Raw genomic sequence first — 15,466 nt, forward strand, 5'->3', positions numbered from 1 at the left:
TAAAGAAAACGAGTTACCGCGGGCTACCAGTGTATTCCATTTGTCGGGCTCCACGAAGATCCTGATTGTCTCTATAAACTTCGTTGCTTGTTGCTTAGGAGCTCAGAAATTCAACGTTCCAATGAGACGTCTGAGATGTGCGACTCTGCGTACGGTAGTATAGTTTTCCTGGAAAATCACGTCTGATTTTGATACTGAATCTGCCATGTCTCTGCCATTTCGAGCGACTTTATTTATACATTTCGATCTTTCATTTTAAGATTGTTGATATCATAAAGAAATAATTGGATAGATTTTTTACAATAAAACTGGCGATATGGTTAAATAAATTTCGGTCTTGCTATTCGTATGAAACAGAACTCACGATCTATTGTTTGGTACATTTGATGTTAACTCTACCCTTCTAGCTGCAATTTTATTAAACCGTATGTAATTGCTATTAAAAATTAATGAGTTACAATTAAGATCACCTGAACCCATACGTTGATCTCAGCAACGATGTCCAATCACTTTCCTTGTTATCGAATTATTTTTTGCAAACTTTGTTTTTTCGCGGGAGCTTTTTTAGCTTAATTATCTAAATAAATTTCAAGTAAATAGTAACGAAAAATATATAAAAATTGTCGATTATCTGACTCCCGATAAAGTCGTCAGCACCATAAAATCGGCCATTCCGAATGTAACAACCCATTAACTTCCGCCATAAGATGCGCAAGTGCGACGGAAGCAGCAATCGCGGTCATCCTTTAGAAGGCAAGAAAAACTTTCAGTTCTAGCCTTCGGTGGTAATCGTAGCAGCTCCTGAAGCGACTCCATCAATTTCCCGGGCAAGTTCGAGCATCGATGCGTTCCTCGATCAAACCGTACGGCCGGATTGCTCAGAAAAAGGGGGTTAGTCGCCCGGGGGCGGTCGCCGCGCAAGTAAATCCAACTCCCACGGATAAGTAAAATTTAAAACCGTTCCCTCCAGTCCTCAAATTACTTTCCGGAGGTGGTGGTGGTGGCGGCGGCGGTGGTGGAATGGAGGTAGAAACGGCTTGGTCCCGCAGAAGCGAGACCGGATGATGGTACGCGAGATAAAAGCAAGCACCCCGGGAGCTTCGGTTGCCACCGAAAGCTCAAGGCCGCATTAATCTCGGTAATTACGTCACCTCTGTTTATCCCCCCGTGACGCGGCTTGTTTCTCTCTTCCGCCGCGACTTTTCCTTCGCCTCCCTCTCCCCTTCGCGTTTCCACCTTGGATCTTGCGGTCAAATCACTTCCGAGGGCACCCTTGAGCGAGCTCGAAAGCAAGCCGCCTCGGTAAAGGGATGACTGAGCGGTGACATTTTTCAGTCGCCTTTAATGTAGCCGAGAACTGATTAAGCGACGCCCGCGAAAAAGGCAATTAGACATTGTAGCGTCGCACAATCGCGCCAATAAGCCCCAGCTCTCTCCCTCCCTCTCCCTCTCTCCCTTTCTCTCTCTCTCTCCCACTCGCCTCTCTATCTACCTATCTATCTATCTATCTACGTATCTTAACTCTAGGGTTAGTCGGAATGGAAGGCAAATTGCAGCGATTCCTCAAGGCGTCTGACTGCTGCCAGTGCGCGACGGAACGTATGGCAACGAGTAAATGCCGGTGGTTTTATGAATGGAACCCCGGAAAGGTTGAACGTTGAACGTGATTGTTTAGAGTGTGAATGGGGCGGAAAGAGGAGTGCGCGAAAGAGGTGTAAATGTGGAAAGGATTTAAGGGTGTAATTAGGGGGAAGTGGTATTATGAACGAACCAGTGAACGACTTGAAAGAAAGAAACCTCTTATTTGCTCGAGTGTGCACTGTTCCTGCCACGGCCCATGGACGGTTGACATTTGGGGATCGCAGGCGGTACTTAAGTGAACTTGCACCTTAAACTTTTACGTGAAATATCAGTTTGTTTATTAACATTTACTCCAACCTATGCACGCTGACGTTTTCCAACTTTTAGGATCGACTTTTGACATTTGAACGAAATCTATGTAAAAGTTGTAAATAATTTAAAAACAAGACCATTGCGGTTGCTGAGGTAACGAATGAAATGAGAAAGAAAAAATACATTTTCAGTTACATTTAGTGTCTTACAACTTTGCCAGAAGATTTTTCTTCCGCAGAGAGATCTGCAGCCTAGCTGCTGTTTCGGATACTTTGCATAGTTGGCGAGTTAGGCGGAACAGTTTATCGGCAACCGGTCGACTGGCAAGCGTGATTAGATTTCGTTCGCACTGAATGTGGAAAGGAGCCACGAGGAGGAACCCTTTGCGGAGCGATGTTGTCGGAACCGCGTTTTCCCAAGAGAAGCGAAGAGGTTACAGGGAAGGCAGCGTTATGGTAGACCGCAAAACCAACAAACGATATGCGCCAAGAGACTATGGGCCCACATATGGGCGGGTACTCTGAGGCGTGTGCAAACGAGAGGATGTGCACCGTGGATTTACGATTACGTAACATCCTTGTTCTAACGCTGCTGCATGCGTAACCTCGTGTGGCCTGTTTATAAGCATGCTCCAATTTTTCAAAACTAAGACCGACTCTGACGAAAATTCGAACTTCGGAACAAAATTAGAAAAGGATGAAGTTCGAACAAATCTTATCAACACTGCAAAAATACAATTAATGGTTGATTTTGTGCGATTCAAACGAATTAATTTGACGTCTAGAATAACCGTAAGTGAATTAATGAAGTAACGTGGACAATACAAAGCCTGCACCATGGTAAATATTATAGGAATGATATTTTACTGATCTCAGATGAGAGTCGAAGTACCACAGCTGCACTCGATAGATCAATGTGAGCGTACACCTATTGCACTAAACTCGAATAGACGGTACAAACATAGAAGGGTGTGCTTCGAAGCGAATTGCCCCTAATTCAGCAATGGCACAGCTTAACCACAAAGCCAGCTAATACAGCGATTAGACGACGTGCACAAGCCAACGACGTTTGCTCGAGGTAATGTTTCCACTTGCGTGACACCGATACAAGTATTGCTTACATTGATCACGATAACATCAAATACTTCGTGATTCGTAACATCCTCGGAGCAATTCAACTCCGAGAAAATCAAATCATCCAACTCTCATCAAAATCCCGGGTCTGAAAATTCTTCCAACGAAAATTCTGACACTAAGACAATTTTTTGAAAGTATTTATTTTCTAGAGAACTGCGAAAATTGATCTGAATTATATTATATTGATATTGGGATCGAATTGAGGTTCGTGTCTCGAATTTTAAACAATCGAAGTCGGAAAGCCATCAGCTTCATTGGAAACGCGGGGTTGGCAAGGGGCGCGATTGCAAGACGTAGCTCAGATTTCGAAGATATCTGGTTCCGGTATTTCGTAGCTGCCCTTAAGGGCCTGTCCACAGGGCAACGGTCAGTCGTTGCGGTCAACTACACAGCTTGTCTGACTCGCCTTCGTGTTTCAGGTCCTTTGGTGATTAACGAGAGGTCAAACCTACCGCCACCCGAAATACGAGCAAATACTCTCTCTCGTGAAATTGGGTTCCAAAGCGAGTCCTGATTGAGGTGTCCACTATTGCGGCCTTCACTAAGCTGACTACTTCATCTAGAGGCCGACTATCCAGAAACGAACGGCCGGAGAACGCGTTAGAGAAAATTTGCGCCCAGTGTACACAGCGGTCCGACCTACGGAGCGTTTTAAACCCAATATTGCGGTGAGATGGGACTCCGAAGTTAAATCGATTCTATCCCTTCGACTAGACGACGTCGAACGGAAATTTTCAAGAAATTCTACCACCGCATTTTTCTTGAAATTTTTAATTACGAAAGCAAACATCGTGCGCAAGCATATTGCATGTCCAACCTCGACGTCAAACAAGCAACGATAAGGTTATCGATTAATAAAACTCCTGAGTCACGAGCAAACAATTTAGGACAAGCGCAGCGAACGTTTCGAGACCTTTCTCGGCGAAATAAAAATTCTTGTTTGCAGTGACCGAGGACAACGTTGTTCACGCGCGGGGAACAATTCCGTAGAGTGCCTAATTCGACAGAAATTATTCAGAGACACTAAATAACACGTCGGAGCCATAATCCTCCAGCCGGCCTCAATGCACAGCCATATATCCGTTGGCGTCGTAGCGGAAACTCGTAATAATACTTAACGAAAGGAAGCCCCGAGGAAAGTGCAAACGACGGCCGTAAGAAACGAATCTTCGTTAACACGGCGGCCCAGGGACCGGGGTTTATTAGTCAATATAGAATACTTAGCGTCATATCCCATCAAATGGGATGTCAGCGGGAAGAAAGAGGTTCGTGCGAGCCTGCCACTTTATCGGATTAGTCAGTCGCGGTAAAAGCGTCCAGGAAAGCGTACCCTCCAATTCGTTAATTTGCTCGACCTTGGTCGTTTCTTTCGCCCTGATATTAATTGGCACCGGCGTTCGCGAGAGTCCCTCAATCTCGGAGAATATCAAGCCGTACGCGTCGTACATTATAAACCAGTCTCGCGTTCACCTGAACTCGAGACATCAGCTCGAGATAGCTAAACAAAATCATTTTGTTTGCATGAACTAATGACATTCATTATTCTATAATTTTTTCAATAAAAATTCGGATGAAAATAAATGCTTCTCGAAGATTAGAAAATTTCTCAAATATCAAATCGAGGAATTGTTGCTTTTTTCATAAAAATTTTCTGATAAAAATTATCATAATATATTATATAGGTAATACTGCTGAATTTGAACTATTAACTTATAGTTCTGAAACAATTCGTACATCGTGAAATTAATTTTTATTGTAATATATTGAACAAATTCAATGTTAGTAGAATTTTTAAGATACGATAGTGTTCAAATTTCCTACGGCAAATTTTCATTTCCAGTTATAAAGTAACTTTGATATTGTATCAACGAAACTTCAGATATTTGTATTCTATAAAATACCTAGCTGAATCGGACTCAAAGCAAGAATTTATAGCCAACCGATGGTCACCAAGTTATTTCAAATCCAATATAGTCACATAATGGTTCAAATGCTGGTTCAAGTAGAGTGCACACGTTCACATAAAAAATACAAAACAATCTATGATAAAACTTTCTTCCATAGAATATACGTAGATCCTAGTCAAATACCTTGGAAATCCGATGAGGAATTGAACATATATCAACGGCGGATTGTCGCCGGTCGAAATGCAGTCCTCGGGAGCAAACCGCGTGGAGGCAGGACACAATCGGTCCCAAGAATGGACACGGGATACTTTCGCTATCGGCGGCGCGACGCGATTAAACGGGCAAGTTAAACGCGGACCCATTGTCAGGGCGAACAAAATCGGGCTGGACGGAGACGGCCGGTCCCTGATCTGGCGACGTAGCTGGCGGCGGCGATCATTTTTTTCCAAACACGTTCCCGGCCGAACTTTTTTTTTCGGGGGAGTATTGTTTATTCAGGAGCGTATCAGCGTAGCCGAGGCAGGAGAACGGTGACCACGACGGGAAGGCGGACGAAAGCGAGAGGGCCGCGTGAATGGCGCTTCCGGTGGGACGACGAGCCGAGGTCCGTAGGGCTTCGCAGACTCTCGCTTCCGGTCAGGCGTCCGCGTTTTCCTACCCTATCGAATACACCCAGTCTCCGGATTTCGTTGTGTCCGTTCTCTCTCCCCGTTCACCCTCTCGGCGTCGTTCCGCCAGCGCCAACCACCCCCCTCTCCACGCTTGCTTCTCTCCACGGGCAGGAGTTCGCTTGCACATCGGACCCACCGGCGTTCGTTAATTAAGATATCGATTCTTATTGTCCGCCGGCTGCCGAGTCGAGCGGACGTCCTGGCCGGCGTCCGATTTCACGCCCACGGTGCGCGTTGTCGGTCATCCACGACAACCAGCCCCTATATTTCTCTCGTTCGCGACGCGCTGCTACTGTTTTTCGGTCTCGGATTTTTTTTGTAGATTTCCCTCTTCGTGGTATCCTACTCTCGATCCGTGGATCAGGGAGTCGAGAACATCTCAATGGTATTTCTGTATTTCTCTACATGACTGCCGACATAACTCTTGTGTCGTAGAACCTGTCTAGAAACTGTACTTTCAAATCTGTGACTGGAAAAGTTGTCAAACAACGCTGCAGATGGTACTAAATATCGTCGATTATGTTGCAGTTGGAAATATTCCCTATCCAGGGGTTAATTGGTTGCATTAATGTTACCTCTTCTCTGTATATTTTTGTTAAGAATTTTTTGAGTCAGAATATCTTACCGATAGATTTCCTGTATCTTACCGATAGATTTCCTGCATCTTCCAGAAATATGAATCAAACGGTGTGTCGTAGTTACAGGCAAAACTATTGAAGATCTTTCGATACTGAAGCAACATTTAAACAGATTGTTATAGTTCTGTGTAATACTTTTTACAAAACCAAAATATTGGCCATCGATTGTACAGTATGGAAGTAGCGTTAAAATTTATACCTTCTCTTTGATATTCGTAATATCTTTACGTACTTATAGTTACTATATAAATGTACAGAAAGAGTTTAATAATCTATAAGACTAAACCACAGACTGAATCAATCGGATTTCATAGAAGAATGTCCAAAAGCATCAATACCTGATATTAGATCACTCTGAACCATCTCTACTTAATTTCAAGTAATATCAAAAGTCTGAAGAGAGTCGTATCCCAATAAAAGTCTTTATTTCTATCCGAAGCTCAGGTAATCTAACGAGAAATGTGGAAAGGTATCGGAGAGGGAAGATCAGCCGCAACAAATCGGTATCAATAAACAAAGATTATCGGGACGCGTTCAAGGGTAGCTATTTTCGACTCGACCTGCTCTTCCCTTTGAGAAGAAGGTTCTGGGAATCTCGGCTCGGAGAAAAGAATGCGCAAGGGGTCGTGTCACGAGCAGGTCGTGGCACGCGACTGCCCGAAGGGTGGGTTTCTCTTCGAGACATCCGTGGAAAACCTCAAGGAGGGACGGATCGTAAAGGATGACCAGGGTTGTCACCTGATAAATATCTTTATGGCCGAGCAACCCAGTCTGCCCCGGCTCGCCATTCATCCCATCCGGTCCTCTCACTCTCTCTCTCTCTCTCTCTTCGAAGATACGCGACAGACGATGAGAGGTGCAAGCTGCCGTGTAAAAACGAGATACAACGGGGCCCGGCAGAGAAGAACTAAATCGAGTAATTATGAGGATTAATCTTAAGTCCCGTAAAGTCCACCACTTGTGGAATCTGTCCCCCTTTCGCACTGGTAATTCGACCCTTGGCTCTTCCCTCCCGAGAACGATGAAAAATCTGTCCGGCTCAAATTGTTCGTACAATCTACCTGTTTCTTCCATCGTATCTCGCGATTTTAATCCATTTTGACACATATCAATTTGAAATTATTATTCACTCGTGTTAAGTCAATGGAACTTAATTATGAAATTGCCGAAAGTTTTTGGAAACTTACTCTTGCAATGATCATCATTTAGATTCGCTCTCATCTTTGCAGTATTAAATACTGTTGTAGGTTATCGTGAACAATTTTACCCATTTTTTTTCCTTGTAGCTGCTGATCTCAAGCTATAAGAAGATGATTTTGCTCAAAGAATAGATTTGATTAGAAGTAATCTCCAGAAATAGTCTCCATGTTAAATGGTTACGACTGTCATCGTTTAGAGGACGTTCATGTCAACTCGACGCTCGCATGAATCTGTCCCGCGATTAAACGTATGAATATGCAACAGGAAACAGCAACGATCTCGTCACAGGGCCACTTCCGTATCTTATGGAAATCTTGCCGAGTGATAATTTTTTGCCCCTCGTTTCCACGATGGGCACGGTCGGCGTACGTACGCACATATGTAGAACGTCGAAGCCACAGGTGTCAGCGAGAACAGTATTTTTCAGTGAGCTCTGGGCGAGGGTGTAGGTGATAGAGGAAGAGGGAGGCCGGGTAAAGAGCAAACCGGCTGGAGGAGAGAGAGAAGAATGGAAATGGAGAGTGAACCGAAGAGAGAACAGAGAGAATGGGCCGGAGTGAGAGCGAATGATTTCACCATGGGCAGGATAGCAGCCATGTGCCGGCTCGCGCGTTGAATCTGCTAAACGTTCCCGCTCGTGCGTGAAATGCCTCGATATCACTGTTTTATTTCGGTTCGTTCGTTCCGCGCTGGCTCTCTCACTTTTGAAATTCTATCCTTTTTACCCTCGGCCCGTACGCGAGGCCCGGGACGAGCAACCCTTCCTCGATTCCCGTGCTCGTTCGTGCGGATTTGATGACCCTTCCTGTTCGATTTCATGATCATTTAATCGTTCACAATTAATTAAAACCTGACTGCACTGCCAGTGGACTCGGGTCAAACGCAGCTTTGAACGTTCGATGGAGCCCAGTTATTTGATCCACAAAGCATTTGATGCTACCATCAAGAACGATCTATCGCTGACAAAGATCTCTAGGTAAGACGCTATTGTAAACATTTATCAACATCTTTCTTAAAACGTCTCAAAAAATGCGTTTTCGGCTCGCAAATGCAACGGTTGTTCTTTTATTTTTCAATGTAGACGATAGCTAATTATTTCTTCCATCATCAAAATCGATTTTTGTTACTTGAATATCTGTTCCTGTAGTTAATACACTTAGTCCAAAAACGCTGGAAAAATGTATGCAAGTTCCAGATTTTGATTTTAAGACGTCACCGAATATTTTCCGGAGAGGGCTGCCGCAGTATCGGCACAGTCCGAGAGGCTGCCGATAAATCGATAAATCGCGAAGTGGTCCGTTAGGTCAATTTAATTAATAATTATCGACCAGAAGAGGAGCACCTTGCACAATGGCGATACTTCCTCCTGGCGTAATCCTTGGAAGATTAACGAGCCCGTACCAGTAGGGACTTCCCTTTCCCTTCGTTCCTCCCTACCGTCGCCCTCTCCTTAGTCTCCTTTATCTCTCTCTCCCTCCCTCTCTCTCTCATCCTCGTCCATTTTCTCTTCTACGTTCGCCGGCGGTCCTCTCCGTCCTGGTCCCTATCTCTCTTACAGCCGCAAGACGCCATAGCGCGCCTTGCGGTGGTTGCGGCAAGAACCCTCGCCGTACCCGCATTAACGCAATTATGAATTTGTCGCGTTGGGATCTGACAATACAAGATGTCGCTACCACTCCACCGTTCCCCTATCCTCCTCGGTGTCCTCCGACACCATGAACCCGCCACTCCGCATTTACACCAAAACCGATTCTCCTCTGCACAGTTGGAAAGAACCTTGCAGCAATAACCACCCCAACGGTTCTCCTGAAATTGAGCATTTCATGCTTTGTTCTTGTTAAACTGTTTTATACAAAGTGGACTTTGTATTCGGTAATTCAGTTGGAATTACTCTTCATTATTTTTACTAATAGAATAGGAAGACAGATGAATTCTGGCTAAGCGAATTAATCTTTGGAATATGAATATCTGGATATTGATGATATTTATATATGATGTCATTCTAAATTTTTGACTAATTTAAATGGTAAATTTTGTTATTATAAAACGCCACAAAATTGTTCACATAAGAGCAACCATAATCTAAAATGTCTACCCGTCATTTGCCCCGCGATCTTCATAGAAGTATCCGTTTCCATAAGTAATTTTCTGAGAATCTATGTAAGGAGAAAATGTTATTGTGATCGTGAATGACTAAACTTTGCAGTATAACAAATTAATGTTCTATCAAAGGACGTCCTCCAACATTCAGCACCTGTCTGCTGCATATTCCAAAAACGAAGATGCTGAAAGCAGTGTCGTAATTGATTCTCGTATCAGTCGATCTTAGATTACTATATTATAGTATATATATATTACAATGTATTAATATTAATACATTATAATATATATTATAGTATAAATTTAGGAGAATTTCTACACCCTATCTAAAATTACTTCAAGATGAAATTCATTTTCGTAAATCATATTCTAAAGATCCGTATAACGAAAAGGATGACTAATATACGCAACACAATGAATCAAGATACGTCCACACCTACTTTCAGTCCCTTTTTCTCTACACATCCCGAAACAATGATGCCAAGAACGGTATTGCAATTGATTCCCAAGGCCAGCCACCGCGTAATAGGTCGGATCCGCGGGCAGGACACGAAGCCGAAGAGTTTTCGGGCCGGAATCGATGGTGGATGTGCATCGCGTGCCTCCTTGTTAACCGCGCGGACCGTTTCGCGGCGAGGAAATCGGGCGCAGTTTCGGCCGACCGAAGTTAGTTTCGAAGGGTCTCGACGATAGCGTTCGGGGTCCCCCTGTAGCGTGCGGTAGCGTACAATGGCTAGAACGACGGAGGATCGTTGCGGCTGGCCGCAGGCGACTGCTGCGACCGGTTTCTCGCGACAAATTCCTCCTAGTTCGAGCGTTTCGCTCTGCTAACCCTCTTCCGTTTCCCTCGCCGTGGCACAAACTCCGTTATCACGAGCTCGTGTTATATCCCGCCGCGACGCCGCGCCGCGAGAAAATCAATCGACCCTTTTCGAGGGTGGGTGGCCGTGGGGTGTGGACGAGGGCCGAAAGGTCCGGTGGATGCAAGGAGTCTCCTCGGCTCCTTCCTGTCCCGGTCGGTCCGGTCAGGACCCGGTCGAATCCTCGAGGAGGTTAGAGGGCCGGTTCCTAAACATCGTGAACCTGGGGGGTGGTGGCGAACAGGGGCGTTCGTTCGATGGCGTTACCGGTGAATGCCTAGTCAGCCCTTAATATCGTAAGAGCTGGATCCACGCAAACAACCCTGGCGGACCTAACGCAGCCAACGGTTAAGCACTGGAAAGCCCCAGCTTTAACGTTCGACCGCCGCTGGCCCTATTATCGCTAACTAATAAGGGACCTAATTGAAACGTCGGCCTTTTGTTTCCAGTACTCGAGCGCGCTGCTCGCTTTTCCAACTGCGCTTGTATACGCGGTTGTTTGACCAGGCAGACGAGGAAAGAGAGAGAGAGAGTGAGAGAGAGAGAGAGCAAAAGAGAGAGACGGGAGAAAGGCTCAAGCTGGTGGCTCAAGTACGGATTGAAATTAATTTTCGAACTGGAATCCCTCGAATGAATGAATTTTCGTCCGGCTCCTCGAATCCCCACGCGAGATCGATAGTCTCGGAGTTTCGAGCGTACCCGGTTCGTTCGTCGGATACCTTTTTATTTCGATTGTATATCGATAGCCGAGCTTCGGATTGCAAGTTCGCCCTGGAAATTGATGAACTTCGGAGCGATCGCGATTGTTGCGTCTGTAATCGGTCCCCCGTAGTCTTTGGCGTTTCGTGCTCGACCATAGCTATCGTCCTGTCGGCGGGGATGCCACGATTATTATAACCATTGTCATCAGGAAAGATCGGTTTCACCCTCGCGACGATCCACGGTCAGTCGAGGAGAATCGTTTTCGTGGTTCGTATTTCGTATTCCACGCATACATCCCCGGTGCCCAGTCCGAGCGGGACGTTATTCCTGCTGGTTGCAATCATATTAGTTTCCGAAGTTATTAGAATATTTATGCGAGACCGACGTGGGGTTATGCATGATGCCCGGGTTGCTCCTCGGCGGCTTTCCCGTCCCCACGAACCTCGCTCGCCGTCGTCGCAGACGAACCACCACCGGTTCCGTGGAAATCCTTCCGATCGATGAAAATGAAAAAAATACATGGACGCGATTTCCTGTGGCCAAGGTTCGTCAAATCTTTTTTAATGTCCTGTTCTTCGATCCTTCATATTCGAAACCACATTTTACCAATGTTTTTGCACTTGGTCGCTTGTACAAATTTTTGTAAATACATCGATCAAATAAACACTTTTCAAACATAATTATTTCATTTCTGTAAACTTTCATTTCATCTTGTTTTGACATAAATATGTACTTTTCAACTCAAAGATACGTTTTGTTCTTTGTGTATACCCTAAAGCTTTAGTAAAACGCGGCTGAATGATGCGAAGACTTTTCCGTAAGGTATAGCTAATTTGCAATTAATATTCATTTCAGGGGTAATATATTATTAAATGAAAACTCATCGTGCATGTTTGATACGATCCTTCTCAATTTTCAAAACCACCTTGTCTTTGTTCATTCTGACGAATATTTCTCTACCAAAATTAAAACACGAAAATGCACCTGGAGATCCACATACTGAGCATAATAATCATATTATCAGTAGCTATCGCTCGAAGCAAACTCGCGAGATTTCGAGCGGTACCAAAATTAATATCGCGGTTGAAATTGCGAGAGTCCACAGCTATTGGCTTCTATTTCGCCATCAAATATTTATTCCAACCGGGTGCGCACGAAATCGCTGAAACTTTCACGGCGTTGCTCGCATTTCCACTAAAACTGGGCTGTTCAGCGCGCGTATGAAGCAAATATTCGTATCCGCCGTTAGAACGTTAAACGGCTGTTGTGCTTGCGAGCGTACCGAACTCGGAGAAACGAGAAAACAGCAAGGAAACGACTCTATGCGTGGCGGGGGGATGAATCTTTTCAAACGCGGCCAGAAACCCGCGTTCGCTGCCCGACGAGCAGCCGAAGATATTCGGCGGGGACGAAGGTCATTGGAGAAAGGGTGGAAAAAGTTGGCGAGCAGAAACTTACCTTGTTGACGCGCTGTTGGACTGACTGTTCCTGTGAGACTGTGCTGCAGGCCGCTTGAAAAGCAACTCTGCCGGGATTTGCTCAGATACAGCTGGAAAAACAGAAACAGAAAACGTTAGGCTTCCATATATAGTTTACTGCATTACAGTGGGAAAATTTATTTATTTCAACTGTAATAAGGTTGGCTTAGTTTAAGTATTTTCAGAAACGCAGTTAGATTAGAATCGAAGAAACGAAACGGATTGGAAAATTGAGTATGAATCTACTTCTATTAAAATTAATTGTATGCTGAAGAATTTTTTTTATAGTGATCAATTTTATAAAAGAATCATTGAGCTACGTAGGTCTACGTATCTTTCATTTGAAGTATTTCCGATGACTATATAGGAACTATAACTTCTAAATAAATTTTAACAAGTGAAATTTAATCATTTAATTGCTTTTAACGAATACATTGGTCATAACACAAAATATTGCCATTTCTGAATGACGAGTAGATAAAAATAGTGTTATAAATGTGTTGTGCTAAAACAAAATGTAAAGAAAATCGAACATATATAGTATAATTTACACACCTAACAAAGAAATTGCAACAGTTAATTGATCCTCTTTAAATAGTTGCTAAAATGTTTTTAAATAATGTTGAAATTGTGTATCGTTATCCAGGCTTCATATTAATTAAGCGACGACAGTATCGCTGTATCCTATACGGACCACGTATCACAGGGCCAAAAAGATTGCGAAACGGGGTGAGCATCATCCTCATCCTCCCTTCCGAGGCATCGCCACTCAACTTTCGTTCTGTTCTCCAATAAGGAACAACCCTACCGCGCGTCCGATCGGAGAATTTCGGTATCCCGATCACGCGCTAAGGGTGAACCATCCCCTTTAATATTAGGACCAGCTCGGACGGCCTCGTCTTGGTATAAAATAAAGGGCTGACATGTGAGCACAGTACAGAGAGAGAAGGACAGAGTCGAGCAGGGGTAGAGAAGTGGAGAGAGAGGCTCGGCATGAACGAAGATAGAACCAGCGGGGAAGACAGCCGAGGGAAGGGTGGCTTCACCACCATCGTGAGGGATGACTGAGCGAGTCGGTTAAACGGGCGTCTTCTTTCATAAATTTCGAGGGGGCCCCGGATAAAGGTTTAGAATAAATCGTTCGACTTGTTATCCACTCCGACGTCGGCGGATAACGCCAGACGAGCGGCCCTGGATGGTCCAACAGCTTTCTCGAGATTTTCCCTGGGTTTGCGTGCTCATGCGTTGCAGTTACGCGGCGTTTTCTTTCTTCAAGAAAATTTCGTTCAATTTAGAAAGAAAATTGTAAATAAGGAGCGATGATTCAAACAGGATAGTTGATTATGAAAACTGTGAAATAACTGTTATACAAATGCAAGTTTGAAGCAACATTTAGTGTAAAACATATTCTAACCAATTTCTTTTATCTCTAAAAAGGTCAGTATTTACGAAAGATGATTTGTTGGCTTACGAATAAAACTCTGATTGTTAATGTGGAATAGATAAGTATATACCAAAATCCAATGCATCTCGAACACAAGCATTGTTCGTGTTCCACAAAGTTCGTGAAATTAAGACATACATCCCAGGAAGACGAATGTATCAGCTCTAGGAATGTACAAAATCGATTTCATCTCTAAATGCATTTATGTCACAGGGTTCGAATGTCGAAGATATTGGGATAAATCGTACTGCGACAGTGTCGCGTGCGAATTATGTCGCGTAAGGAGTGAACGTTGCACATTGCACACCATAACTCAGCCGGCGCGTGTCTCCGGGCCAGTGAACGCAATATGAGAGTGGAGGAAGAAGAAGCGGGCCTGGAACGCTCATAAATACGTCCTCGAAGATCGCACAAATCGCTCGTTCGAGGCCAATCCCCTTCGACGTTCCCTGCAAGAGATACGAGAGGGAACCCTTCTTCGTCTCGCGGCGTACAGATACAAGTACGTATATGTGTTCCACGCGTGTATGTACGCGCATACGCGCCGATATAACGTCCAGGCGACTATAGCACTTCGCGATATAGAAAGAAGCATCGGAGAGGCCACATTGGGAGGGCCGAGGAGGGAAAAGAGAGCGAGAGAGGCCAAACCAGCCAGAAAGCCAGTCCAATTTCTCAAACCTGTCCAATCCGTGTCGTATGCAAAATCAATCACGCTCCGGCATCTCTCCGGCGTGGCAGTATCCCGTCGCGTCGCGTCCTCGTCCTCGGGAACCCCACGATTTTCAAATCCGACCGAAGCCACGCGGTAATCCAACTCCCGGGGCGAAACTTCTCACCCATCCGCGATCGCCTGGACGCCGAAACATCCTCTTCGTTCCACTTTTTCCTATCTCATTTTCCAGTCGTTCTCCGTGAATCTTACTCCCCCGCTCCCCACATTGTCGAACTTAAATTTCCGTCGAACCTAGCTCGCCAGAATGGAAAATGAAAGTCTTTCCCGGTCTCTTATTTCGAGATCCCTTCCTTCCCTGCTGCATCTTGAGCTGCTTCACCCTTGGAACGAGAACACCTCCATCGAGGTTTCATTTATTAATGTTTGGAGAAATTCGTGAAGGTAAATCGCGTTTACTATACTAAACGGTACTCTCTTAATCGAGATGAAATGGATATTTCTTTGCTGGTCTCTGATTCGATGAATACTTTTCCAACTTTCTGCCACTAGCTATAACTGTTTTATTCTTCAATCTTAACATTTATATAGCTGCCTTATGGTAGCTGCATCTTGATCAGAGACTTTTTCAACATAATTGTCTTTCTTCCATTCTTTACCATTAATAATCCTACTGTGTACTCCGATATACAGACTCTAGCCTGATATTCAATCTGCGGATATATTTTTGAAATTTCCATTTGATTTCAGTCTACTAGGATGTT

At 44.4% G+C, this 15,466-nt stretch overlaps 1 protein-coding gene across 5 annotated transcripts in view; it reads right to left on the reverse strand.

The window, feature by feature from the left end:
- Positions 1–15,466, reverse strand: part of LOC144476010 (uncharacterized) — a 396,477-nt gene that overhangs the window by 145,913 nt on the left and 235,098 nt on the right. For all 5 annotated transcript variants that reach the window (XM_078192512.1, XM_078192510.1, XM_078192511.1 and 2 more), the window contains one exon: positions 12,566–12,656. In XM_078192512.1, coding sequence (XP_078048638.1) covers positions 12,566–12,656 — 91 coding nt within the window. The remainder of the gene's footprint in view (positions 1–12,565; positions 12,657–15,466) is intronic.

This window comes from Augochlora pura, chromosome 10 (assembly GCF_028453695.1).
Source record: "Augochlora pura isolate Apur16 chromosome 10, APUR_v2.2.1, whole genome shotgun sequence".
Lineage (NCBI taxonomy): Eukaryota > Metazoa > Arthropoda > Insecta > Hymenoptera > Halictidae > Augochlora > Augochlora pura.